The 27,117-nt window shown below is 40.6% G+C and overlaps 1 protein-coding gene across 3 annotated transcripts; it reads left to right on the forward strand.

Annotated features, from left to right (window-relative positions):
* Positions 1–26,400, forward strand: GXYLT2 (glucoside xylosyltransferase 2). Of its 3 annotated transcripts, none has more exons than XM_075762455.1 (7): positions 1–21; positions 9,533–9,722; positions 9,927–10,058; positions 16,609–16,860; positions 17,863–17,986; positions 21,189–21,361; positions 22,069–26,400. In XM_075762455.1, coding segments are annotated over exons 1-7 (1,056 nt in total). In that variant the 5' UTR covers positions 1–19; the 3' UTR covers positions 22,252–26,400. The 3 variants fall into 3 exon arrangements, with proteins under 3 accessions (XP_075618570.1, XP_075618571.1, XP_075618569.1); XM_075762456.1 differs by lacking the exon at positions 1–21 and adding an exon at positions 1,230–1,250; XM_075762454.1 differs by lacking the exon at positions 1–21 and adding an exon at positions 1,844–2,185.
* Positions 26,401–27,117: the final 717 nt, after the last annotated feature.

The following is a 27,117-nucleotide window of genomic DNA, read 5'->3' on the forward strand; positions in this document are numbered from 1 at the left end:
AAATGGCACAAGTGGGAGGATGTAAGTGGTACACTACTGCGTGTCACAGAAACAAGGAGAAAAGTCTCTAAAAATCCCTTGGAATGTTTTTTCAGATTTCATGATGTTTACCTTGATATTTTTATAGAGACATTGCTAACAGATCTGCTATATATGAAAGAGATTTTATTGATAGTGTAAAATGGCACATTTGTACAGGTTGAGGATTTCAGGGGGCTGCCACGGGTGCTCATTTTTTTATTAAGTATAAAGTTTGGTAGGGTTTATTGCAGTACGTATAGTCTCAGAAAAGAGCATATGTTTATGCATTGTGGGTTTTCTGTAGTTTCTCATTTAGTATTGCTATTTTCTCTTAGCATGAAGTAATTTATATTTTTACATCTGCTCAGAATCTGAGTTGGATGAAATTCTGAAACAATAATTGTTTGTTGCATTTGCATTGGTACTAAGGTAAAGTGTATTTTGGGATACCATTGGCAAAGGCCTGTCGCAATAGCGGTATAAAATGGCCAGGCTGTGTAGTTTTACTGCCAAGAGAATGCCATTTAAGTAGTGAAGGACCAACTCTGGAAAGATTTATCCTAAAAGTAAGCCTGACTTTACAGAGTAGGGCTGTGCAGCAGGAGGTTCACCCTTTTGCGTGAGATGCATAATTTACATATGCTGATGCCTTACCTTGGCAAGGTCGTGATCTGAAAATACAAGAGACTTTGTCCTCACAGCCTACCTCGTTACCAGTCTGAAGTCTAATGCGTCCCCGCAGGTAGCCCTGTGACTTCAGCCGTGATCTCCACATGATCGTTGTAGCACTGAGCATTTATTTGAAAACTAACAGATGAAATAGCCCTGCAGAGCGCACACCTCCACAGAGGTGAGAGACATCCACCCCGCAGCCCTTCTCCAGTGCAGTTCAGCAGCGTGTGGTCACTGCACTGCACTGCACGGCAGCAGCCACGCAGTCTAGTTCACTTCCAGTACTAACACCGTGGGGACACACGAGGCTCTTCTTTCCCTGCTCTCTCCGTTCCAAGAATGTCTCCGTTCTTTGTGCAGCTTATACTCAAGCTCTGCGGGGCATCAAGAATACTTGTATTTCTGTCACACTGTGCATTTAAAGGCAATAAATCAGGTTACAAACCTAAGTAGGATTTATGTCTGTGAAATTCACAGTGTTGTGATCTCTGCTGACAGTGCACAGAAGACCGAGCTAAGTAACTCGATCAGTTGGACAAGTCCAAAGCCACCCAAAAGTAAGTGAATGCTTATATTCCTTCGCTGTTCTACCAGGGTTGCTGTTTATCCCGATACAACCTGCCTTTGAGGCAGGTGGAACAAGAATAGTGTGTAGGTGGGTGATAAACCTTGGCCGCAGGGTGGAGGGAAGCTCAGCACCAATTTGCCTATTAGCACAAAGAGATGACACGTGCCTCAGAGACCAATTCCCTCTCTCACTTTTTTCTCCTGCTCATCTTTCTGTGCACACTCACACTCTTCCAGCACTGCACACCTGCACAAGCAGGGATCCTTGTGGGGCGTGGAAATCAAAGGTACCTTTGAGTAACACAGTCTGCCAGCAGCGAGGATTCCAACGCCCTGCCTCACCTTTCTTGCTTTAACGAGGAAACGCTACTCGATGACTGCGTTATGACATGGTAACATTTTACAAAGCCCCGTTACCGCTGCCCGCGAACCGTCTCCCAGAGGTTTTGCAGCCACCGGCAAGCGCTGCAGAGACCTGGGCGTCCCCGGCCCCGTGCGGCTGCGGGCTGGCCCACCCTTGCGGGGCCGCCGAGGGGACGGGGCGGCTAGTCCAGAGACTACGGTAGGGCGCGCCCCGCCCCCCGCTGCCGGGAGCCGGGCCGGGGCTCGGCGGCCACGTCCCCGCTCCGCGCCGGGCCGCGGGCGATGTCGGCGGCGGGCGGGCTGAGGGGCGGGCGGGCGGCGCGCCCCGCGCCCTGACCTCCCGCGCCATGCGGCTCTCCTGCAAGGTAGCGGCGGCGCTGCTGTGCCTCGGCGGCCTGCTGCTGCTCTATCTGCTGGCGGGCAGCTCCGCCGCGCCCCCGCGACCGCCGCCCGCGCCCTCCGCGCCCGCCCGACCCGCCGCGCCTCTCGCCCGCCGGCAGCCGCGGCTCAGCCGGAGCCCGCCGCGGAGGAACCCTGCCGGGGGCAAACTCGCCAGCGCCAGGTAACGGCCGGCGTCGGGACGCGGGAGCTCGGCCGGCCCACGCGTGAACGGCCAACGCCCCACGCGCGACCGTCTCCGGTCTCTGCCCTCGGCGGGATGCCCGCCAGGCCCCTCCTGCCCAGCTCCGGCCGGGCCGCAGGAGCCTGCCCGCTGTCGGGCGTGCCCAGCCCCACGCGTGCCCGGGCCCTCCTGCCCCGTCGGTCCCTTTTGCTGTGGCCGCTCGCTGGTGTCTCTTCGCCGCCCGGTCTTTCAGGCACTTCCCTTTTTCCCTTCGCTCCTGCAAGTAAGCGGTGATTAGAAGCCCTTGTGCGAATGGCTCTGTCTGTAGAAGTATAAACGTCTTTCTCTGTGTTTTCACTTGGAGCGTGGTTGCCACAGATGCTACGAAAGTGCGTGGAGGAGTTAACCTCTGCCTCTGGTCCCTGCGTCGGAGCAGGGCGATACCTCCTGTGCGTGCCTGTGCAAGGGCGGCCTCTGAAATAGCTGCTTTTCCGTAAGTTTTGGCCTTGTTTTGAAGGCTGACGTGGGGAATGTGGTACTCGCTGGCTGGAGTCCGTGAGGAGCTGCTGTCAGTCTCAGGAGCTGCACTTTTGTGCATTTTTCATTAATGCTATAGGGAAAAGGAAAGGTGGCTGGCTATTTCTGTATGGTACTGCCAGATTCCAAACTGCAAGGCGATGAATTTTAAGCTATTTGGAATACTTTTTATATGTAAATTAATTTAACAAAACTTTAAAAAACAGTTTGAAATCATAGTGTGTTGTGTTCCCACTTGCAGCACCTTACAGGCAGAATATTTTTTAAAAAAACTAATTACTTCAGAAAAAGATATGGGCAGTGTGCTTTCAGCGGGTGGAGGACTGTTTTCCCCTTTGCATTCCAACTATATTATGGTCAGTGTGACCTCATATATCTAATTAACTTGGTATGCCTTTGTGTCTTTGATTCATGATTTCACAGAGATGTTCTGAATGAAGGACTATTCCTGGTTTTTGAGCTCTTATTCCTTAACTTTTTAAAGCAGTTGGTTTCTTACAAGCATTGTTACGCTACTGAATGCAAGAGATGTTTACTGTGGCTGAGAATGGATCATGGGCAGAATTCAAATGCATGTATTAAAGCAGGATTATTTCCACTAGCAACTGTACCTCCCAAAGTCATTTTTCTTTAAGGCATATCTCTGCGATTATCATGGAAATCAAGAAGAACACTGAAGGAAGGAGCCCAGAAAGTATGAAACTGCTAGAGAGTGTAAACAACTGTTCCATTTCAATGAGCTTTTCAGTGACCATCTTCATGTTCCAAAAGTTGACATTATCTAACTTTTCTATTATTTTTTGACTTTGCAAGTACTTTATACAAGGTCTGCAACATACCAGAAAAAGAAAGGAATGCTATATTTAAACCATGCCTTTTCTTCAATTTTGGTAGGGGGTTTTGGGGTTTTGTTTTTGTGGGGTTTGGTGGTTGTTTTTCTTTTCCCTCACATCTGCTGGCAGGACATGATCCTGCACCATTGGCATCAGCAGGAGTTTGTATAACTGATACGCGCAATTCTGTGGGTCCAGTTCTACCCCTTGCTGAAAGATTCGGTATTGTGTTAGCTACTGCTAAAATAAAATTGATTTAAATGTGGGTATCGATAAAAAAATTATTTTTTTGGAGGGTGCCATAATATGGTCCAGGTCAAGGAGATGCCTGCCTTGGAAAGGCAGAAATACCCACCAACAGGTGCCATTCTGGAACAGATCACATCCACGCTCACATGGTGAGGGCATCAGTTGGTGGGATCTGCCTGGCTTACAAAGCTTGATCTAAGATACACTGAAAGCTGTGTGAGGCTATTTCCAGGGGGCTTGAATTTGGAGTAGAAGAAACAGACAATGATTTAACTACTTATTAACTTCAGGAGTGAGTATTCCCATTGATTTAATAGGCTTTGCTTATATGTGTGCTTATAGTAAAGCACATCTGATGTAACATGCTGAATTAGGGTCATTACTGCCTATTCATTCCTATAATATAAATAATGACTATTTTAGTTACTCCTTATGAGCAAAGGAAGATTTTTATTAATTTTTTTATTTGATGTGAGAGCTCCTATATGAAGTAACTGATTCCTTTGGCATAATACCTGTTTGTGACTGTTTAAGATCTTGTGATCTGGTCATGGTCTATGTGTTTATTTGTGGACCGCATGATTGCTTCAAATCACCTTAGTGAAGCTTTGCCTATGTGAATGTAAAAAGTTGTTTTAATTCAGTTTTGCCAAGTTAATTTGTGTAGTTTTGTCAGAAGGATGCAGGTTTTGATCTAAACTCAGAAATAATCAAAGGCATAATCTAGGATTTGCATTCGTTTTATAAGAACCAGTCATGTTGAAGGCAGGTGAATTGTAGTTTAAGTGGGATTTCTTAATACTGCTTTCTGTAGTCACATGATAATAATAGAAGACATTAGGTTTTAATTTTTAAGAAGTGCAGGTTTCTTCTGATGTAAGTAGTCATACATGATAAAAGCTTAACTTAGTCGCGTATCATTAGCTGGCTGGTACCTAGCAAGTGTTAGTAAGTATGTCCATGTGTCCTGCTTTGGTAATTAGATAATTTTGGCAAATCTAGATGACCGTTGCATTTAACTGTCTGGTTAGCTTCAAAAACTGATTTTTGATGGTGGTTTTACTGATCCTTCCTCTTGGAAGTAGCGAGTCCTATGCCTTCAGTAAGATTTTTTTCATATGAAGAATTCTAAGTATGTGCCAAACCAATGTGTGCAAAGCATCAAAAAGCAAAAGGGTTATTTTACATTTGAAGGGCAGATGTGAGCACGCTTTCTATTAGACCAGCGTGGCATGGCTTTTGGGAAGTGAACCTTTGCCAGCACATTTAGTTCCCTGGAAGTAACTTTTCCAAAACAAAACATGTCTTATATGGCAACCTGTCAAAATAATTCTTTCTTTGCAGCCTGTGTGCACATGCATACAAGTTAGGCTTGAGTTTGGTAGCCTGTAATGACATGCTGAAGGCCCAAATACCTCATAGTGGTCTAACAAAGAACCTACTTGATAAAAGAAGAAGATAAAAACATCCACTCTCGTTTTGAGTGTTTTTCTCCCTTTTCTCTAAGCAATAGAAGGAGATTGAAACTTCAACATTTTTTTGATTGTCAGCAACTACAGTCAGTTTTGTGCAACTGCATTAAAGTGACAAAACTTTATTTAAAAACATTTAGAGCCTTTCTAAGTTAGATTTTAAAGTGTGCAAGAGAACGTGTTTCATATAATAGAGCCACTGTTGGGACATTGACTCAGTGTTGACTGTGAGGAAAGGAGCCTATTTAGTGAATCACCAGTTTTGATACATTGCCTAAATCTAACCTTGTTTATGCTGCAAGAGTAAATGAGATCATAATCTGAAGAAGGTTTCAAAAACTAACAACTGTATTGCATTTTGTAAGAATCTGCATGCATTATTTTTCTCTCAGGAATAAATTTGAAGGCTTGAATAGATTAGCAGGCTGTGTAATGAGATGGGAATGCATTATTTTGAATGGATCTGGATTGATTTAGACAGGTTTTGGGTTAATTATACTTGAGACACTTTGGCTGTGACTAATAAAAAAATTTTGCGATGCTGTCTGTAGTGCTTAATCTTAGGCAACAGTGCTGAATTTTAAAGCCATATAATAATATAATAGGAGAACAGGAGGAGAGGGAGAGCAGGAAGCAATTTTCTCTGAACAGATGGGTAAACGGGGAACAGAGCAAAGAGTTTGACATAATGTTATATTAGTTAGATTTATAAAATATCGACAAGCTACATTTATGTACCAAAATTAGAAGAAGGATTTCAAGGCAACAAAGAACTTGTGTATATAATTTCTTTATTTGTTCTTGTCAAACACATTAAACTTTAAGGCCCAGGTCACTGTATTGTTTTAGATGCATTTAAACATTTAATTTAGGTAATAAAATCCAATTATAGACTCTATCCATAACCAATAAGTTGGACTATAAATGAATGAATGCACGTATAAATGTTAGGAAGAATCGGCTAATGATTGTAGTACTTTGTGGATCTATGTACTTTTTGATGTGCTTGGGAGTCTTTTGAGGTAGGTAACTATTACCACTGCAACAGCTGTTCCCATTTTACAGGTAGGACAACTAAAGCAGAATTAGTGACTCACCAAAGCTTTGCAGGGGCTGACTTACTGAAACGAAGCCAAAAATGGTGCCTGTTTACCCTTCAAGCACTACCTAAGTACTTCTTTGTGTCAAAAGCTTATTCATGTTTCAGGTTGATAACTTAGCAATATATTCTTTCTGGCTTGCCAGCTGTTTTTTTATTCTATGTAACAAATTTTATCCTTTGTACATTTTACCACAGTATTAACATACTCTATCCTTTAAAAGAAAGTTTGTGTCTTTTGTCTGTTGTGTTTGTTGTATTGTCTAGGACCATCTGAGCAGGTAATATTTCAGAAAACTCTTGGCTTCCCAGTATGTTTGCATCAACCACTGGTAACTACATGATAAACATTTGCAATTAGAGGAGATATACTGTATTGAATGAGGATTCCGTGTGTACCTTATAAGAAACCTCAGCTTACACAAGGCCTTTCATTAAGCAGTAAGTCTGTCTGAGAAGGCTCCTGGTGCCTTGCCTGACCTACCCCTGGTAGATATGAAGTAGCCACTCCACTGGTATGAGCTAAGTTCTAACCTCCAGTTTCTCTCTTGACAACGCGTGGTGGAGGCCCTCTTCTCTTCAAGAGGGGATCCAGATAAGGCAGCAAAGCTATTCATTCTGTGTAAAGCAGAAGCATCCATGTGCTGTTGGTCAAACTGGAGCTGTTTTGGGTTTAAGACGTTGGCTGTATCCTGCAGATCTTTAATCACCTTTCATCCAGGTGTTACTTCTCCCTGTCCCTTCCCCTCCTCCTTGTGCTATATGTACGTGCACGTATAAACAGAGAAGGGAAAGGGAGTTGTGATGTTCTTTGCTAGAATCTGCTCGTTTGCCTTCCTAACAGTTTGACTTTGCCTTACGCTTGCCTCTTTTCAAACTTCTGGATAATAATAGTAATTTTGTAAAGGTGTGAGCTAAAATTGTTGTTAAATGCATCCTGCTATGGCACTCTTTTTATCGCCCTTTCCAGCTCACCTTTGTTCTCACAGTCGTCTTGGTTTCTTCATGTACTTATAAAAAAGATGTAAAATGTTGTGTCCCAACATTCTTCTGTACCTCATGTCTACTTTCCTCGCTAACTGTTGCCCTCAGTGTCCCGGACTACTACAAAGGTAGTTCAAATCCTACCTCATGCTCCTTTTCTCAGGGATTTTTATTCCCACCGAGGCCATTGCAGGCTCCTGTACCCCTTCGGCTGAGACCTTCATGACTGATAATTATTCATCTCCAAGGCTCAGCTTTCTCCTCCACTCTCTGGGGTGGAAAGGTGTCTGTGTTGGCAGGTGGGATGTCTCTTGTTCATCCGTAGCTCCCATAGGCTTACAAGGCATTCTGTTTTCATCAAGGATTGCTTCTGCTGAGTCTGTTCCTTGGAAGTGCTTCTCTATGTATACTGGATTTTTCACTACTAAATAGCTGCATAATGGGGTGTTCACTGTGGCTAAAATTTGCAAAGAAAAGCTTGGTGCTTTGGTGTTGGGTTTTGAAATGTTGCAATAAAAGCTTAGAGCTTAGTCCCTCTCCCAGTGAATTCCATTGCCAGAAGCTATATCAAAGCCATTCTCATCCTGCATATGGCTTGATTTAGAGACTCAATTAAGAGGGAACATTAAAGAGATAGGGAGAAGGGGGGAAAAGGGGATCTGTGTGAGCAGCTAATTATTCACTTCAATAATTCAGTGGTTTTTACACTAATAGGTTGGAAAGTAAATACCACTTCACATAGATGTAGTATTCCATTATTTATACACTGATGAAATTGGGGTTTAATTAAGACTAAAGCCTAAGACTTTAAACTCTTAATGAAACATGTTGCTTTGTATAGTCAGTAAAGTACTATTGGCTGGTATTCCTTAACACAGAAGCAGGTTACTCTGTAGTGTAGAGCGATGCTATTATACAAAGCAGCATTTTAATGTCTGGAAAAAGATAATGACAGCTTTATTAACTGTCATTTTTCTCTTTATTCAGAACTTTTGTTTCTAGTATTAACTTTACTGATTAATTATATGTAAATCAGTACATATATGTAATTGTGTGTGCTGAGAAGAGGCAGGGATTGATGTCCTCTGTTCAGTGATATGTCAAGAACTGGTAGTGATCTATGATTAGCCTTTTGAGCTCTTCTGTAATGATTACGATGCTTGTGATTTAGTTGCTTTGTCAGCACACATCCATCTAACGCAGCATAAATGCCATCCGTGTTGGAATGTGAATACGATACAGTAGAAGCATTCCTGGAGGATGTGATTTTACCTCCGCGCTGGTGGGGGGAACACACAAAACCAAAAGGCCCTATTTTCAAAATGTCTCAATGTTTCAACTCTCCAAAAGAACCCTGATTTTTCTGGCTAGGAAGTAGCTTCAATGTGTCTTTTACATGCAGATTCCCCTATCATCTAGCTGAAATTTATTTAAAGCCTGCACCGATGGGTGCAAACCATAGTTTGGCCCCTGACTGCTCGTGGAATATAGTCTGATTCATGTGGGACACATGAATATGTTTGTTTTTAAAAATCTCTATTTTAACAAAATCTCAGGGATTCCATTGGGTGAAATGGAGAGTAGTCCTTTGAAACTATGCCAGTACCTTCAGGCCAGGATTAAGGCATGCATTTTTAATAGCAAAATTAATTAACTGTTAGAATAATTTACATATGGATGGAGTGGATTTTTTTTAAAGTATGGATGTCTTCTTCCAGTGTAGCCATTATGGGCCTGGTAATGAAGTTACTGGATGTAGTTCTGTGATCTGCATTGTGTTATAAAGTTGGCTAGGTAGTAATAAGTCCGTTCTGGCTTCATAACATATAGACTGGGAAAAAAACCTATCATTTGCACAGAGCAAGTTGTCTGGTTTGAGGTGCTATTGAATTAATTTCATCTGTGTATGTAGTGCAGTGGTTTATGCAAATCTAGAAATGTAGGAATAACCAGAAAAATTCTGAAAATAGCATATTTCTTTGTGTTGTAATTTTAACACTCTTGTACCATTGACAAAATTGGCCAGTTGCATGTTCTGTGGATATCTAATCAGAAAAAAACCTCCTAATCCCTTACAAAGTGAAGGGGAAGAAAAAACCCTGATATCTGTTAATGCGGGATTCTCTTCATGTTTACCTCAGTATTTTTTATCTGCCTCTTTATGAATTTTCAGGAAGCCTGGAGAACAGAAACATTCAAAAGAGCCTTCATCTTTGCAATGCATGCATCTGGCAGTTGTGGCATGTGGGGACCGGCTGGAAGAGACACTAATCATGCTGAAATCAGCAGTTCTCTTCAGCAACAGGAGGCTCTGTTTTCACATATTTGCTGAGGATTCCCTTAAGCCTGAATTTGAGAAGAAGGTGAGTTTCTTTGTCATTTGGTAAATAAACAAACAAGTAAGTTATAAATCACAAATCTCTGAGAAAAATTACATTGACATCAACAAGTAGCAACTAAGTGCTTTTTTTTTACTGTCCACGGTTTATAATTTCCTTAGGCATGCATTTTTTTTTAAAAAAGCTATATAACATATAATGTCTAATTCCTCCCCCTATGTCTTTCAGTTAAAGGAATGGCCTTCCTCATATACAAAGAAGTTTGAATACAACATTTACCCAATAACCTTCTCAGTAGGAAATGCTCAGGAATGGAAAAAGTTATTCAAACCATGTGCTGCCCAGCGCCTTTTTCTTCCGGTAAGGCACCTGGATTGCTGAGTAGGTTGCTTCAGGAAAAGGTTAATTCCACAGAAAGGAAGCTTTGCTGGTGTAATATTAAAACCATTTTCAGGCTGAAACATCTGCTTAAAGATATTTTAGTCTGTGCTTTAGCCACTTAGCAAAAAAAAAAAATAAAAAAAAATCCAGCCTCATTTTTTCTCCTGCTAACAAAGGACGTGTGTTTCTTATTTGCCTGTAGCTCCATTAGCCTCTCGGACTCTTAAGACTCAGCGCGAGAGCTCGTTCAGGGCAGATGCTTTCAGGGTAGATGCTGCATACCTTCCATAAATAACATTCTTTTCAGCGTGCAGTCATCATATCCTCTTTACCCTCTATCTCCCTTTCCATATGTTAGCCCTTAGACTGATGCTTTCAGTAATCCCTTTTCCTCAAATTTTATTTCTTTTTCCAAGACTGTCAGATTTGCCCTTAAAGTAATAATTCCAATGTGCTCAAAGTCAGATTTCATGCAAGAGCCCTGTATACCCTGGGATCTTCCGGTTCACTGAAAATTTGTGTTGTTTACTGTATAGTACTTAGTGTCATAAACTCTGAAGATATTTAAGGTTGCTGGAGAGAAGGAAGGTGTTGATAACACTTTTGCATATGCACAAATAGCAGAAATTGAAAGAACTTTTGCAGAAAGCGATTTCTGTGGAAATTAGGACATCTATCAAAAATATCTTGTGCATTGCCGTTGATTGGGGTGACTCCAATAAAGTGACACGCTATTCACATGATCCAGGTTTCTTCATTGCTGTCTTATGAGAAATGGGGGACACACAAAAAGAAATCTTTACTTTCTCAGATGGAAACAATCAGGAGACAGCTGCACATCCAGATACGTAGACTATGAATACATATGTGAGAAAATATGTGCTGTCAGCAGTTCTGTTTATCTGCAATTTAGGGGTAGACTATCAAATGCACAAAGGCCAGATGGCCTGAGAGTAACTCCAACTTCAGCAGGGATCCTCTCTTCTCCGAGTAAATACTTATATCACCTGGAAAATAATCCCTAAGTATTAGCTTGTTCAATACAGATTGTTTACAAGGATCTACTCAAATGGGGTTGTTTTCACTAGGTTAACACAATTCTCTGTTCTTCCTATTTCTGTGGTATTTTTTGTCATTTTGGTACACTCTTATCACAGAAACTGTTTCACTTTTGGTTTTCATCATCCTTCTGATAACAGAAGAGGGTTATGTATTCACGCTAATTCCTTTAGGCTGGGCAGTGCTTTTTTGGTGCCTCTTTTGTCACTCATGTTACTGGAGAACTCTGAACTTCGGCAACGTCTTGTAAGGAACGTTATACCGTTGCATGCTGTCTTAGCAAAACTAGGAGGCAGCCTGAACTGTAAATGTTTGTTTTTCTTGGGGCAGTTGCAAAACATTGTGTTGGTCACGCCAAGGTTTATGGCTTTGAATAGGAGGGGTTGTCTGAGAGTAGTTGCACCTGACACTAAGTTCATATGGATAGAGTAAAGAAAACAAGTTCTAGTAATAGCTGAGGTGGCAAGTGTCCAGTTTGACTTTTGGTACTGAAGTTCGCAGCCTGGCAGAACCTTGGGCTGTTTCCACGTAATTTCAGCCACCGTTATTTTTATCAGTTCTTGATAACTAGGTTCTGATGTCCCCTCTGATTGAGACAACGCTGTAGAAATCCAATCTGCACACAGCAGGAGCAGAGGGTTTCTAGTGTTACTGTTTAGAGAACTATTTTGACTTGTATTTTAAATAAATACCAGCAGGATATCAGTATCCTTTTTTTCTTATCCTTCCCTGTCCTAAGTGTTTTACCCTGCAGCGGCATAAAATGTGACTGGATTTAGGGAGGGCCCCAGGAGAGCAGTAGTTGAGTTTATCAGCTGTTTTGCCCTCAGTTGTGCAAATTGCCTTGCTCCTGATAATGCTAAGCCCGAGTGGAATGTGAGTCTTTGATTCACAAGTGCCTCTCCTGCCAAAGAAATCTCTCTCCTACAGCACCAGGCAAAAGTGGACAGGAGGGGAAGGGGAATGTGTTAAGGGAAAATTGTGTAAGAATCTTTCAGTGGTTTTACTCACTGATAAAACTAGAGCTACAGGATGTGATCCTGCAGCTTGTAGTAATGAACTGTTTTGTCCTAGGTAACAGGTTGACGTACACATTGAATCTTGGGTTACTAAAATATTACGGAAGCTCATACGGCTTCCTACATTTTACAGAGGCATTCTGTGACATCTGATCACATTTGCTACATAGACGCAGGGAAAGTAGATTGAGCCTCCATGTAATCTCACAAATCTAAATTTCTTGCTGCAGTCTACTATAATAAAACCATCAATGGGATTTGCAGAGATGGAATATGGAAGATGTAGATCTAAACATGAACACAAAATGAAACTTTAAACTAGGAGGGTAATGCTCTCAGCAATCACTTGAAACTGTTTTGTAATACTAACATGGATCTTGAGACACCAGGTGAAAAACTGTCTTCTCACGAATGTTGCATAGCACAGAGCTGGCTTGCAGCTGTTTCTATATTGCTGGTTTGGAGCTACCAAAACAATCAGTTAAAGTATCATGAAATGCTTAAGGGATTTTTGGATGATTTTAGCTCTAATAGTAACTAACATTTAGAACCCTTCTCAAAACACTTAATCTACTTAAGAGCTTTTAAGGTAGATTAGCAATATCCCTGTATTATAGCTGTCCTCTTGAGTACGCTGAAGCATCCAACCCAGTGGATCAGTAGCAGCACTGGGAATAGATGTCAGGACCTTATCCAGACAAAAGTCTCTCTCTCTGTTGTAACTTGAGCTAATTGCTTGCTACAATTCAGTTTAGTAACTCAACTTCGTGGTACTATACGTTACCATCATAATTTTGGATAAAGCTCTGATAAACTGCCACGCTAGCCGTTGCAAACCATTAGGTAGTACAGCTTCACAACACACCAATATGTGTTTACACAGTAGTGTGTTATTACTTGCCAACCTTGCTAACACAGGGAGAATCTATGGAGACAGAAGTTGTGAAATCAAATTACAGATAATTGAGTATTTAAGTGAAGTGTCAGGCTAAATATAGCCAGTTCTGTGCAGAACTTTTTGACAGATTTACCAAGAGTACTCTATATAGCTGCAAAAAAATCACACTTCTTTTAAGCTGTAAGCGCCTGTAGAGCGAGGAGGAAGACAAGCACAGTCGAGCCATATTCCTGACCATTCGTTTCAAAAATCACAGTCTGTCAGGTATGTCTACATGGTTTGTGCTAGCAAGCATGAACTCAGACTACCAGACACAGTCTTGCGTTGCTTATGCTCCAGGTCAGATGCATGTCATTTTTAACCTGCAGCCACGTCCCTCTGGTTAGCCCTCCTGGCAAGCTTGGTGCGCTGCCAGCCCTAGCTGTGCAGCATCTGGTTCAGGCAGAGCAAGCTGGAGCAAGGTCTCCTGGACCACAGGCTTGCCTTGTGCTCATCCGCTTTTGGTACTGAAAAATCAGCAGAATCAAAAATAAATTGTCTCCTCTTGTATGCTTTTGAATAAGTCAAAGCTAAATATTAAGGGCTGTGTAAAGTCTAAAATATTTTTTTTGGAACAGAGCTACCTGAAAGCTATGGGACATTGGGAATGCTGGAGTTATTTAAACGTTTATCCCTGGTGTAACTCCACTGAAATCCTGGGACCTATGCAATGAACTCTTACAGCTGCAATTTCTGAAATTAAATTCTTCTACCCAAGGCGAAGTTAAGTGCAGAGCCAGAAGGGGGGATGTGATCAATTCAAACTGCCGTGCATAGGTTTTAAATAAGTCTTAACACTTCACATGTGAAAGAGAAAAGTGTGAAGGCCTCGAAGCAATTAGCACAGCTTTTCCTTTAGCGTGTTGGGTATCTCTGCAGGGCAACACCTCAGACACAGGAGACGGAAGAATCTTCTGACAAACCAGAAAGGAGAGCATGTGAATCCTGAGCAGAGGGATCCAAGGTGGAAAGTGTGGGGCCAAATGCTGGTAGGCACCCACTTCACGAAGAACTGAAATACTTGCTTGAATCCATTTGTATATGGGAGAAGTATTACAGTCCATTGACTTCCACAGACTTCGATTTCTGTGTTTGTTTAAGGTTGCTGAAAGAACAGTTTTCTGCTGGAAGCAGCAGTACCCAGGCTGTCACTTATGCTTGAGAGGAGAGTCTGTATGCACCCAGTAAACTTCCCCCTTAACACTTTGCTGGAAAACACCTGAACTTGTCTTTCTACCAGGTCACCCTTAGAAAAAAATCTTATGTAGTCTACAGTGTGCTGTGGATCCCTCAGGCAACATCTAATAGCTTTTGCTCTGTTCGTGTCTTATCTCCTCTCTCAGACTAAATTTTGGGGAATTTTTTTAATATTTTTTGATTATGTATGACTTCATATTGCAGGTCCCTGTGAATTAGGACTTCTAGGTGCTACGGAATAATATACCATATCCAGGATATCCTTAAGCTGATAAACCCTTTTGTATTTTCAACTATCTGTATTCTATTGATTTACTTTTAAAGTAGCTATCTTTTTTTATTTAGGGTTTTTAGTATTGGACTCCAAGATTCTTAATATTTGCAAATATTTACCTCTGAGCTCTTAGTGTGTTATTGAACTATTTGTGTCGCTCATTTATTGATACCTTCACGTGCTGTTTTGTATTTTTCGTGGAAAAATGGTGTATTGCTATAACCTTCCATCCAGCAGAGTGATCTGGATTGTGTTGGATTTGTTTACATGGAATTTCTTGTAAGCATAGTTTTTGTTTAAAATGTAAAGACACTTTCCTGCTGTGTAGGAAGAACATATAGTTATCACATCAGAAATACAGGTCAGGGATTTGTTAAACTTGGCTAAATGTCAGCCTGAATCCCAAAGTGTTCAGTCAGCTGAAAAATCTCATTTAAGTCCATACTCAGGGATTTGACATCTTAGTGGATGCCTGTTGAGCGTGCTTAAAGGTAATTACTCCCCACACACACTTACTCAAAATCTTAGTTTTGTTCATTGTCTTTCACAGGTAATCTTCAGTTACAATGCATTTCAATTTATGTAAAATTCAATTTCTTTAGTAGAATGTATTCTTACCTGTATACCTGTCATTAGTATCATTGCAATTGGATGAGAGAGTGATTATTCTGTTCCATGGCATGGTGAAAATCAAGAGCCTTTTGGATTTGCTTTTCAAAGGAAGAAAGAAAGAGAGAGAAATAGGTCTTCTGGCTGAAACCAAAGTAAGAAAATGTCAGTCCTTCAGGAATTTTTGAACAGTTTTAGCAAATAATGAAGAGGAACAACAAAAATCCAATTGGAACTGATGACCAATTTAGCTAATGATATTTATTACCTAACAAACAACCTTACAAATAGCTGATGCAAACATCAAGAGAGTTTTCTTGAACTGTTGAAGCACTATATCATTTGCCCTACTAAAATTAATGAATGAGCATGTAAGGATTTGGTTAGCCACAAGGGGGAACAGTGTCAACAAGAATAGATTAAATATCCTGGCTCTAATTTACAGTTTACACCCTCCTGACTTGACTAACTTTACTGGGGTATTCCTGATACAGAGTCTGATAACAGAGATCAGAACCTAACCTGGTAAGTTTTAATATGACATTTCTGTTTACCGAGCAAATTTTATTCTTCAGCAGGATGTGTGTAATTAAGAAAACCCTATTGATCACAAAAATGTGATGTGAAACGTTTGTATATATTAATGCTGAATGTAAGTCTCCTAGGAGGATAGTGTTGTAATAGCAAAAGCAGTCATTAGAAAGGCATAAGGAAACATGATCCCAAAGGGAGATGAAACGTTTTCTCTCACACCAACTCATCCTTTCTGTCTAGGGAGAAAGCTCTATGTTTCATCAAGGTATGTGCTAGCCAATCCAACTGCGGGATCAGGATCCAAATTAGCTTCTGTGACAGATTGTGAAAGCATCTTGCATACACACACGGAGTAGCAGGTTCATAATATACTACATAGTATATAATTTTCAATAGTAATCCTTTCAGAATCCTTGCTATACAGTGTGCCAAAATTGCATGTTTTCTACAAACCGTTAATTTTTTTTGTACAATAATACCACTTACAGATCTTTAAAAGAACTAACAAAGCTATGTAAATATACATTCTTTGCATTTTATTTCTGAACTGATGCTAAATGGGCCCTGCAGGATTTTTTGGAGAACTTAGTGGATGGCTATGTGGTTTTTTTACATTACTACTTAGTGGATTTCATATGAAGGTTAGAATCCAACTTCTGTGGTCTGGTAGCTGTTTTGCTGTGCAGGTTTGAAAAAAAAAAAAACCAACAACAACAACCAGCAAGCCAATAACCTCATAACTGTTGCTCCTGTGTGCAATTACATTTAGCTGATAAATCAATAACCTCTTTCAAATTACCAGTTTAAAAGAAAAGTACCTTTTGCCAAAAATCTTCCTTTTTTGTTATCTATTTGTTTTCTTTTTCATCTCTTCCTCTCCTCGCTGTGCAAACCCAAAAGGTCATTTTAAAGGATGTGGATTCTCTCCTTTACGTGGACACTGATGTTCTTTTCCTGAGACCCATCGATGACATCTGGCATATCCTGAAAGAGTTCAACTCCACACAGCTAGCTGCTATGGCCCCAGAACATGAAATACCAAAGATTGGCTGGTATAGTCGATTTGCGCGTCACCCTTATTATGGGACAACTGGAGTCAATTCTGGAGTGATGCTAATGAATTTAACACGGATACGCAACACTCAGTTCAAGGTGAGAAGAAACACAGCTGCTGCAGAAATTAATGATTTATGTATTTTTCACATCTTGTAAAACTTAGTATAAAATTATATAAGGTTTGTAATATAAAGAATCTGAAAAGTATAGAATATATATTTGGATACTAAAAGCAATTATAGTGAAAATGATTATTAAAACAAGTGAAACTTCCTCAAGAGGCTGGAGCACTGAGAACTTGCAGATGAAGCAGGCTGTTAGCTGTAGTAATAATGCCTTCTTCGACATTTAATTTTCCCTTGAAAGATACGTGAAAGAAGAAACTCAAGGATCTTCAGTGCAGTCACTGTATTGTTTTTTTAAATTGGGAAGCTTGATGTAAATATCCAGAGAAACTGTAATTTTTTGCATCTGCCGTAAATAGAATTTTGTATCCTGCTGCAGATCAAGTGACTCCATGAATTTATATAAATGAGAAGGGAATATTTTCTCTGACATCTCCCCTCTTTTGTGAAAGGCCTGACTTGTAAAATCTCTTTTTGTTTTGTTGAGCACATATTCTCTAACCTCTTTAAAAACTTTATTTACCCCAAGTAGTAGTCTTCCTCAGTCAAGGCCAGGGGTTTCCTATGCCGTTACAGGAACAGCATATAATTCCCAGGGAAGATAATTTTTAGTCTGCATTTTTCCTTGCTTTTACACCGCAGTTTTCTTCTTGTCCCTGCGTTTTTGCAACTTTCCACTTTTCCACTTTTTCTCCCTCCTGTTGCTCAGAATAGGAAGATTGTGAATAGCAGGAGCTGACATCACAGCTGGACCCAGGAGACCTCGCTTTCCTGTTTAGATAAACAAGAGCACAGTCAGCTCTGCTGTTCCAACTCTGTCCAGGTCTAACATTTCCTGGCAATTCTTCATTTTTCATCTAGGTATCTGATACGGCTTAGCAGACTTACAAATACATGAGTGTCATACTCTGAGTCATGTATCACATCACCATTCATGGTATTAACCCATTGCTTCTGTTTTTCTGCCCTGCAGAACAGCATGATACCGAGTGGTCTGACTTGGGAGGAAATGTTATATCCATTATTCCAAAAGTACAAAAATTACATTACATGGGGAGACCAGGATTTACTAAATATAATTTTTTACTTTAATCCAGGTAAGTAATGATTCTTGGAGTCATGATTATCTGTGTTAAGACAATTTCTTGAACTTAAAAAAATTAAAAAAAAAAAGGTGCTAGTTGTTATTTATAATATGCATTATGTACTCTGATGTGAAGTTAATAGGATTTACAACCTATGAAAATACTTCTGAAAGTGGTGCAGGTAGTGGGGCTTGGACTTGGTTCCATTGTGTGTGTGTGTATATATATATATATATCTGTTTTTTGGAGATACTGAGAAAATAAGGAAGTATAACATTAATGATCAAATGCAGGAATGAAGTTCAAGTTGTATTTGTGCTTAAGAGTGTCACTGGCCCAGGGCCTAGCTGAAAAATATTTTTGTTTCAGATGTTTACCTGAATGTGAAATTGCCAAACTTTCTCCAAAGCTATGCTCTACGTTTCTGAAATTCAGCTGAATTCTGATATTTATGCAAACAAATAACAAAGCTAATATAAATAGAAAATGGAAAAAGCCATTGGAATACCTCACCTAAAACTGCTGCCCTCCGTACTTTTGCTCCTTCACTAAAAGTTACTTTTTGAGAAAGATGCTTCCAGCCTCTCAGTGGAATGATCCATCCTCAGTGGGCACCAGGACAGTGTCATCTATATTCTGCTGCTTAGATTTGTCCATTTTCTACGTTTCTGTATCCTGCTTGCTCTGGGACTAGGAAGAGCTATGGAGGACTTCAGGTCTCTTAAAACTTGTTCTCAGAGAACAGATGGCATAACCCACCTGTCCCAGCGTGACCAATAAGTTTGTACTTGGCAGCCCAGCAAAAAGTCGTATCTCATTCCTGTCTGTCACTCTTGCACAATGCCTCCATAAACAACTTGTAACATTTTTGGTTTGCGGTTGTCCTTTTTTCCCCTCTTGAATTGGAGTCTTACTCGCCCAAGTGTGTATTTCCAAGGAACTGGCAAGTTCAGGCACCTTTCTTTTTTAAAAGAGTGTGACTTTTTCCACAAGTGCTGAGACAGCTTATGGAAATTCAGCCTCTTGTAAGTATTTTGCACTGATCACACAGAAATTACTTCAGGTGCTTCCAAAATCAGTAATACCTGAGAAATGCAAGGATTTCAAAATAGGTGCTTCCCAAAGAAGCTGAGAACCCGATTTCATGCTTCTGAATGTGCTGAGTATCCATTCTTACTTGCTTTTCCTTGTTTCCGATGTGACCTTGTATTCCCTCAAGTGATCTTAAGAACAGAGTGAGTTTGGATTTATCTTTATTTATTCTGTTCCCTTTTCTTTTTCTCTAAGGAGTCATAGGGTAGGTAATTGGATATACCCAAATCCAAGCAAATAAAAGGAGAGAGCAAAAGCAAAGCAATAAGCTAACATCTGTTTACTGCAGACAGATGTCAAACATCAGTGTCCCTGGTACACCATGTATTTACCTCAATCCTAGGGAGAAAATAAAGGGGAAGAAATCTTCATTATGAAATCATAAATTAACTTCCAAAAAGAAATGAATGTTATGAGATAGAATCTACTGGAGGATGAAAAAGATGAAGCCAGATTAGTTGTGAAGTCGAACTCAAGCCGCTAACTTAAGCGTGGAGGAAGAAAACAAAGATGGCAAAAATATTTTAATTTTGTGATGAGAGCATTCTCTATCAAATCCACATCTTGAGACTCTCTTCAACACCATAGTCTGTCTTTTCCTTGTAACTGGTAAATATTTTTTTATGAATTACATAACATCAGACTGCACAAGAAAAGAAAATGAAAGAACTGGATACAATTAAAACAGAAAGCTAGATTTTCCCGAGGTTTTAAACTGCTGGATTGTTGAGACTGGCCTGGGAAGGAATCAGTCAAGATTACTGCAGGTGGCTGTTTATTGAGGCAGTGCATTGGCTTAAAAATACACAGAACTGTGTTAACTGAGGGCTGAAGAGATGCACCCTTTTTCCCATCCCCAAAGGTTGTTCTGATGATTAATGGATATGAGGAGTTTGAGTCCAGCTGTGACAGCAGAAAATGCACAAAAGTGTCATGGTGAGGAGAAGAATATGCAAGTGACACGTATGAAAGCTCATAAGCACCTGCGGACATCCTCTCCCCATAGTGACCTGCTGATGAGCTGTACACGCCAACGTCTGTTCAGGGCTACCAAAGGATCGCCATTAACTGACAGAGTTTGGCTCAGGCCTAACTGCTCTTCCTGTCCTTTAGCAACGCCGGTGAGCAATTCTGAATGTGCGATAGGTCGGACTGAATGGAAACCACTTAGATCAACCCTTTCTTGAGCAGTCTTCTGCTAGAGAGGGCTCAAGGGAAGAAATGTTTCAGAACCTTTTTCTACTACTTCTTCAAGAACCACACAGGAGCAGCTGCAGACTTCTGGGAAGCTCAGAAAGGCCAAGTGAAGATTTCAATGTTCAGTGCTTCTGACATGACCTGCAGGCATAGTGCAGTGATTCATTGTACTCCATTTCTGAAGCAAAAAGGTCACAGGGACTGGCGTGATTATTATAAGCATATTGCCAATACTGTGGGTGCATAGAGAAAGTAAAAAAAAACCAACAAAAAAACAGTAGGAGAAAGGAGGTTACAAGCCCTTTTCAGAAATTAGGCTCATCGTTAAATAACCTGGACCTGTGAAATTAATGGATGACAACTCGTAGAAGGACTGTGGATAAAATACACTACCTCATATACTCTGCTGTATCTCAGTATAACAAATTGTCATAGCTCAGTGAAAGCTTCACCAGCAAACATTGGATGTACTTTGCAAGGTTTCCCATGCCATCTCCAGAAGGATTCAGGATTTTGCGTAACCCTCGCTGCTGTGTGTGCTTCCTTAATAATTTCTGTAACTCCGGAAACTTCATACTAGGGCAGAGGACCCTGGCTAGTGCCACCTGGTGCATACTCTCTGAGTTCGATCCTGTCACTTTTAGCTTTGTAAAATGCTCTCTTGGGTTATGTTTGCACCCAGTCTTTGTGTTGCCCTCTCTGTTAGCTCAGGTCTAACAGTGTTGAGATAAGTATAGTCATCCCCTGAGGAAAGGAAGCTTCTATGTCAGGCTGCTGCCTGGGATATTTGCAAAAGAAGTAACTGAATTTTTTTCTGATCATCAGTCCCAGCTTTGTCATAGAAACATGGTTTACTTTACTGTAACTCTTGTTTGATGTGTCTTTTTTCTCCCCCCCCCCCATCTGCCCTGACTGACATTGGCAGAGTGTCTCTATGTGTTTCCATGTCAGTGGAACTACCGGCCTGATCACTGTATGTATGGAAGCAACTGCAAAGGTGCAGAAGAAGAAGGTGTCTCTATTCTGCATGGAAATAGAGGTGTCTACCATGATGACAAACAGCCGACGTTCAAAGCACTCTATGAAGTGATACGTGACGTAAGTCTTCTATCTCAGTAGAGGTAGTGCTTTTATTTCGGTATCGATGACTGCTTTATCCGGGTCACTCAGATTGCTATTCCAGCAGATCAGGCTGAGCATAGTCTCATGTATACCCATCCCAACACAAAATGGCAAGGTTGCTTTGGCCTGTTTTACTGCATGTGTGTATTTGAGGTGCTTTAAATGATTCTCCTTCATACTGTATTAAGCTTCTAATCAAAAAGGCTGATAAGTTGCTTGTCTATAATATTGGAGGTGGAAAAAAGTATTCAAATGGAGTTCTTCCTGCTGGTACTGCAGCTCTGGTCCATGAATACCCAGTGAAAGCTTGTCCCCTCTGGGCACATGGAAGGCAGAAGCTCGCATACACGCACAGGTCCATATTTCCACTCTGACTGTTTTATGTGTACAACTCCACTCTCTAAAATACCCATTTTGTTACAGTATCCCTGTGTTAGTAAATCTCCTTTAAATACAGACTCTAGAAATATACTTTCTGGGAAGTTGACTATTTCAGGTAATATGTTTCTGAAAGCAAGTGCTCTCAAGCAGACCAGTGGTTGAAGTTGATAGGCTTTGATGACACTCTGAGAAGGCGAGGGACAAGTCACTGCCTACCTATATAAGGTTTTATCTTATAGAAACTTCTCAAATTACATTTTGTAACTAGTGAAAACTAATAATTCTTCTTCTCTTTTCTTTAGTTTCCATTTGAAGACAATCTCTTCCAGTCTCTGTACTACCCTCTGCAGTCTAAGTTTCTGGATACAGTGCACACTTTATGTGGGAGAATTCCACAAGTATTTTTGAAGCAAATTGAGAAAACTATGAAGAAGGTGTATGAAAATCGTGTCATTGTATACTTGGGGGCCAACCACAGATACTAAATGTAGCTATATTTTTTTACACAGGTTTTAATTCTTGCACTCACATCTCACGAAGCATACAAATGAAGTGTATGGCTTCTTGTACTGAAACTCAGAATGAAAATATTTTCCTTATCCAATTTCCTAATAAGCCCTGAAATTACAAAACCAGAAGAAATCCTAGACGTTTACTTAAACTGTCCTTTCTTAGGCCTTTTGTTCTCTTCCTACGTTTCACTTGGTTGCAACAGGGAGAGTTGATGATTCTCACTTTTTTTTTTGATGAGTTTAGTTTGGTTATGTGTTTAAGAACAGTTGTATTCATTGTAAGTTTTCTTTCAAGTTGTGCAAAAGCTTGTACTGATCTTAGGCTTAACAAAGAAGTTACGATATGAGCTACATAACATATAGGGAATATACCTCTTGAAATGATAGGGCAAGTATTCTTGACTATCATGAGAGTGGTGAATTACAGAAAAGATGGCTTTTATGATAGGACGAGTTAAAATTTACTGTAGTAAGGGGAAAGTATTTGCTTAAAATTGTAGTTCTGTCTGAAGATATATTACCTGCTATTCTTCACATGTAGGACCTACGATTTCTCTTACTTAAAAAGATCAGGGGAATAGAAGTGCCTATTTACTTTGTATTTTACAGCACTTTTTGTCTTGTGATTGTCAGTTTTCCCCTCTGCCCTTGAGTAGTTTTGTGAGGGCTTCTCATGAGGGAATTGGAAGGAAAATAATTACAGGATAAATAGGAAAACAGTGTACAAGAAATGGGAGGGAGATGCAGTGGGAGCTATGGCGCCTGCACAGCTAATGCAGAACAGAAAGAGAATCCTGCGTGGAGTAGTCATTGTTTTCCCCTCCACTATCTTAGTGTTACGAATGTATTCCCTAACTTGGCAATACTAATTACACTAGATACACTCCAAGAATATTGTACAAAACCAGGTACTATTGATCTGTTTTCCTCTTTAATTAATCCTCTTTAATTGCTATTTACTGCACAGTAACAGTGGTATGCCACCACAAACCATTCCCCCATCCCTGTGTGGGGAGACTGGGAGCGCCGCCTCTGACCCCACTCTCTTCTGCTTCTGGGGCGCAGAAACGTATTTCTGCCTGGCACGTTCGTTCCTGGGAGTGGAGAGCTTTATGCTAGGATCATGATGAATAGCCTCGAAGTGAAAGAGGATACAAGATGGCTTTGATGTTTATTTAAAGTACTTTGCTTAGTTTAGATTTTGAAAGTATGATGATCATCTTAGGGTATGCACAGACAAGAGCTTATTAAAACTTGCAGTAGCTGAAAGGTGCTTTGGACAAGTCACAGGGGAACTGGAAGTGAGGACACTCTTTGGGAGCAGTGATAGAAGAGCAGAGGCTCAAAGGGCGTTTTCTAAGTGTCGGCCCTGAGGGGTGCGTGTGGGGTGAGTGCTGAAAGGAAACAGCAGAGAAAGTGATCTTACTTTTCAAGTCTGTTCAGCAAAAAAAATGAGCCTTTACGTGGAACTACTCGCTTTTATATCTGGTAGGCAAAGTAGGAGAGGGGTGAGATACATAAAGCTTTTCTCTAATGAAAGGAAGACTGGTACAGATCATATATCTTGTACATGTAACACATTTGTTAGAGATAAATATTTGGGGTGTGTGGGTGAGGGAAGGGATATGTTTCCTAAGTTAAAAAGTAGGATTTCTGAAGAATTGCAGTCTTGAGAGTTCCTACCCTCTCCAGTCAGAACTGATGCACAGTTTCATAAGAAAACCATCTCCAAGAGAAAGTGTTTTAAGCTTGCACATTGCTCTCTCCTTGTGTGGCAGCTGATGAGAGGAGGGAAATACAGGCCTTGCTGGCATCTCAGGCTGCCAGAGAAACAGGCTGTATGCGGGATGAAATGCCGGCAAACTTCTTCTAAACACAGGAGTGTGAAAATGTCTGTGACACATCCGTAAGCATGCTGGGTAAATGACACATGGCAAACGGTATCGCTCCAGTCATCTGGGTAGAGGAGGTGTTAAAATAGAGGCTTGGAATAAGGGGCATACGGTCTTGGTCCTGGCAATTTCACTGCTGGTCTGTGCTAGTCCTCACAGGCATGACAGACAGAAACGTCTGTTGTTTGCACCTCTGTGTGCTGCAAATTCTGATCCGCGGTTTGTGCATGTTTCTGACCTGGACCTGATATCTCGCAGCCTTTGCCACGTAAGTGTAAATTGACATGCAAAGGGCAGAGGGAGCTCTGCATCTATTTTGATTGAAAGCCTGGAATTTCCTAGTGAGACCCAGAAAGGCATTTAAACTTAAGTGTAGATGTTACTGTGCCTCACAACTTGCCTTAGTATTTTCTATTTTACCTGAAGTTTTAATTGCCACTTAAAAAGAATAGTACATTTCTAGCTAGAGAAAAGTTTGAAAACATAACCCAAATGAACCTTGAGGACTTCAGAGCCAGAAGGCAATGAAAGGAAAATTCCACATGCTGTTTTAAAAAGTTTAAGATAATGTAAGCCTAATGTATGACAGGTAAACCTTTTAGGCTAGCAATACTGAGAACTTGTAAAAAATATTAGCTTGCTTTTTGATCTTTATTTTCACGTATCAGGGTAAAGCTGCCTGTAGGTCAAGCGAGGATAGATGAGGCTCATGCTGGGCACTCTGAATTCCTCATTTCTCTGGTATCTACAAGCCACAGAAACTTGCAGAGCAAAAGTCTTGTTGCCCGGACAGTTGCAGCTCTGGTGCTAAGCCTCTGAAGTTGAGGCGGCTGTGATTGTGTAAGCTATGATTCAGCAGAACCCTGCAACTATGGGCACATTAAAATGAAGGAATGGAATTCATTACAAAACAAAGGCATTGTTGCATATAAAATGATTAGAGATTAAACCAGTGCTTTTTATGTTTACAGGAGGTGCTACATTATGTTTAGAACTGTGCTATGTTCTCAACAGCTATTAAAATATATGAAGTATATGCTTTAACGTGTAGACTTTTGTTAATGTAATACCAACTTGCAGGAAGAATGGGGGAGGTTCCCGCCTGCTGTGCTTTTTCTGAGGAAAAAGCTATAATTTGAACTCTCCGAAGTGTTTTAAAACAATTTTATAACTGAAAAATTTTTTTGTTGTTAGAACTATTAATTTATATTTTATTACAGCTTCCAAAACCGTATTATATTTTGGTTTTAACAGTAGTTGTTTCTAGTATTAAGCTTATTTCAGCAGTTTTCATTCATTTCGTATTTCATACTTGTGGCTAATTTCTTGTTAATTAGCCTTCTTTTATTTTAATAACGGGATGTGTAAATACTTGTATAGACTTTATATCCTCATTTCCCCTTCCTCTCATGTATTTTAGTTATTTCCAGTGGTATAATGTAACCAAAACACCTTTGCTAATGTAACACCTGAGCAGCGTCATTGTAACATGGGGGGAAACCAAAATAGTTTTCTTTAAATGAATAGAAACTCCAGCGCATGGAATGTATTGGTAAGCAAGGAAAAGAATCGCCTTTCACACCGAGACGGAAACTGCAGGTATACCCAGAGAACTCTGCCCGGCTTATTTGAGCAGAAGCTCTACCCTGGCAAATATTTGATACTCTGAATTCTGCCCGGGTAGGCAGTAGGCTTATAAGCAGTGTGTGAAGTTAAGCATGTAACCGAGTCCTTGCTGTAATGGCATCGAATATTCAGGTTTTAAATTTGCTATGTTATACTTGAACTTGCCGACGATAGGTAAATAGGGCTTTAAGTTAAGAGCTGCTGAGCACCGCCTCTTAGCCCAAAGCCACTTAAAAGAGTGTCAGGCTGCCAGTGGGCACGGTACAACAAAGAACTGCCGGTGGGAAGCGTTTGGTTGCATCATCTATAGAATGTGAGAGGGTTTCTAGGCTATTTGTCCGCTTAGCACAAAGCGGGCTTAGATAGCTTTGCTATCATTTCCCTTACCGGTGGAAACTGCTCTGTGTGTGCATGTGTGTGTGTGTACACAACAAGAGTGTATGTGTAAAGAATTCTGTACCTTTTCTCTATCATTTAATTGCTTGTGTATTTTTATTGGACAAGTGCACCAATTGTTTATAGCTCCCAAGGAGGCCTAGCAGTGCATTTCTGTGTCAATTAAGATCCTTTGGCTTACATTACAAATAAATGATGTCTTAAGCAAGCTCTGTATTTTGATTATTTTCTTTTAAATATAAGATTTTGTGTGTGTGTGTGTGTGCTGGGTCTGGTTGGGATGGAGTTTAGTATTAGTGATGTTACAGTGTACGTATGCAGGGTATGTCTGCATCGAGCAGAGAAAAATGTTCCTCTGACAATTTTACTCTTATTGTAGTGAGAGAGTACTAGATGGGTATGTTACTGAAAGACACGTACATTTAACTTTCCTTAGAGTGCTAATGGGTCACACTGCAATGCCAGCTGTGTTACAGTGACTGTAAATCAGAACCTGCTCTCAAAGGAAATGGGAGTTTTACCTTTTACCTTTTTACTGTTTCTCCATTATCTTCTGCTCCTTAGAAGGTTTGGTCATTTAGCATCGTTTCCCTTCCCTCTTTCTTGTATTTAATTTGATTTCTTTGACACTCTTGTATGGTCACTGCTGCAATGTCCTTGGTTTTGCTGCTACATCTCTGTAGAACAGAAGTTTATGAGTTGTCTAGTCAGCCAAACCAGTTGTCCACCTGGTGATGAAATTGTTTTGTCACTTGCTCAACTTGCTCAGCTGTATGGTATGTTGGGCTCTGTCACATTCCCTTTGAAGTCAAGAGTAAAACTCCCATTGATATTTGTGAGAAAAGGTAAGGCCAGCTGTAAAACAGCAGTAGTCTATGCAGCGCTGCTTCATCTCTGGCCTGGGGAGTGGGTAGTTGTGGAACGT

The sequence above is a fragment of the Balearica regulorum genome, chromosome 10 (genome assembly GCF_011004875.1).
Source record: "Balearica regulorum gibbericeps isolate bBalReg1 chromosome 10, bBalReg1.pri, whole genome shotgun sequence".
In the NCBI taxonomy this organism is placed as follows: Eukaryota; Metazoa; Chordata; class Aves; order Gruiformes; family Gruidae; genus Balearica; species Balearica regulorum.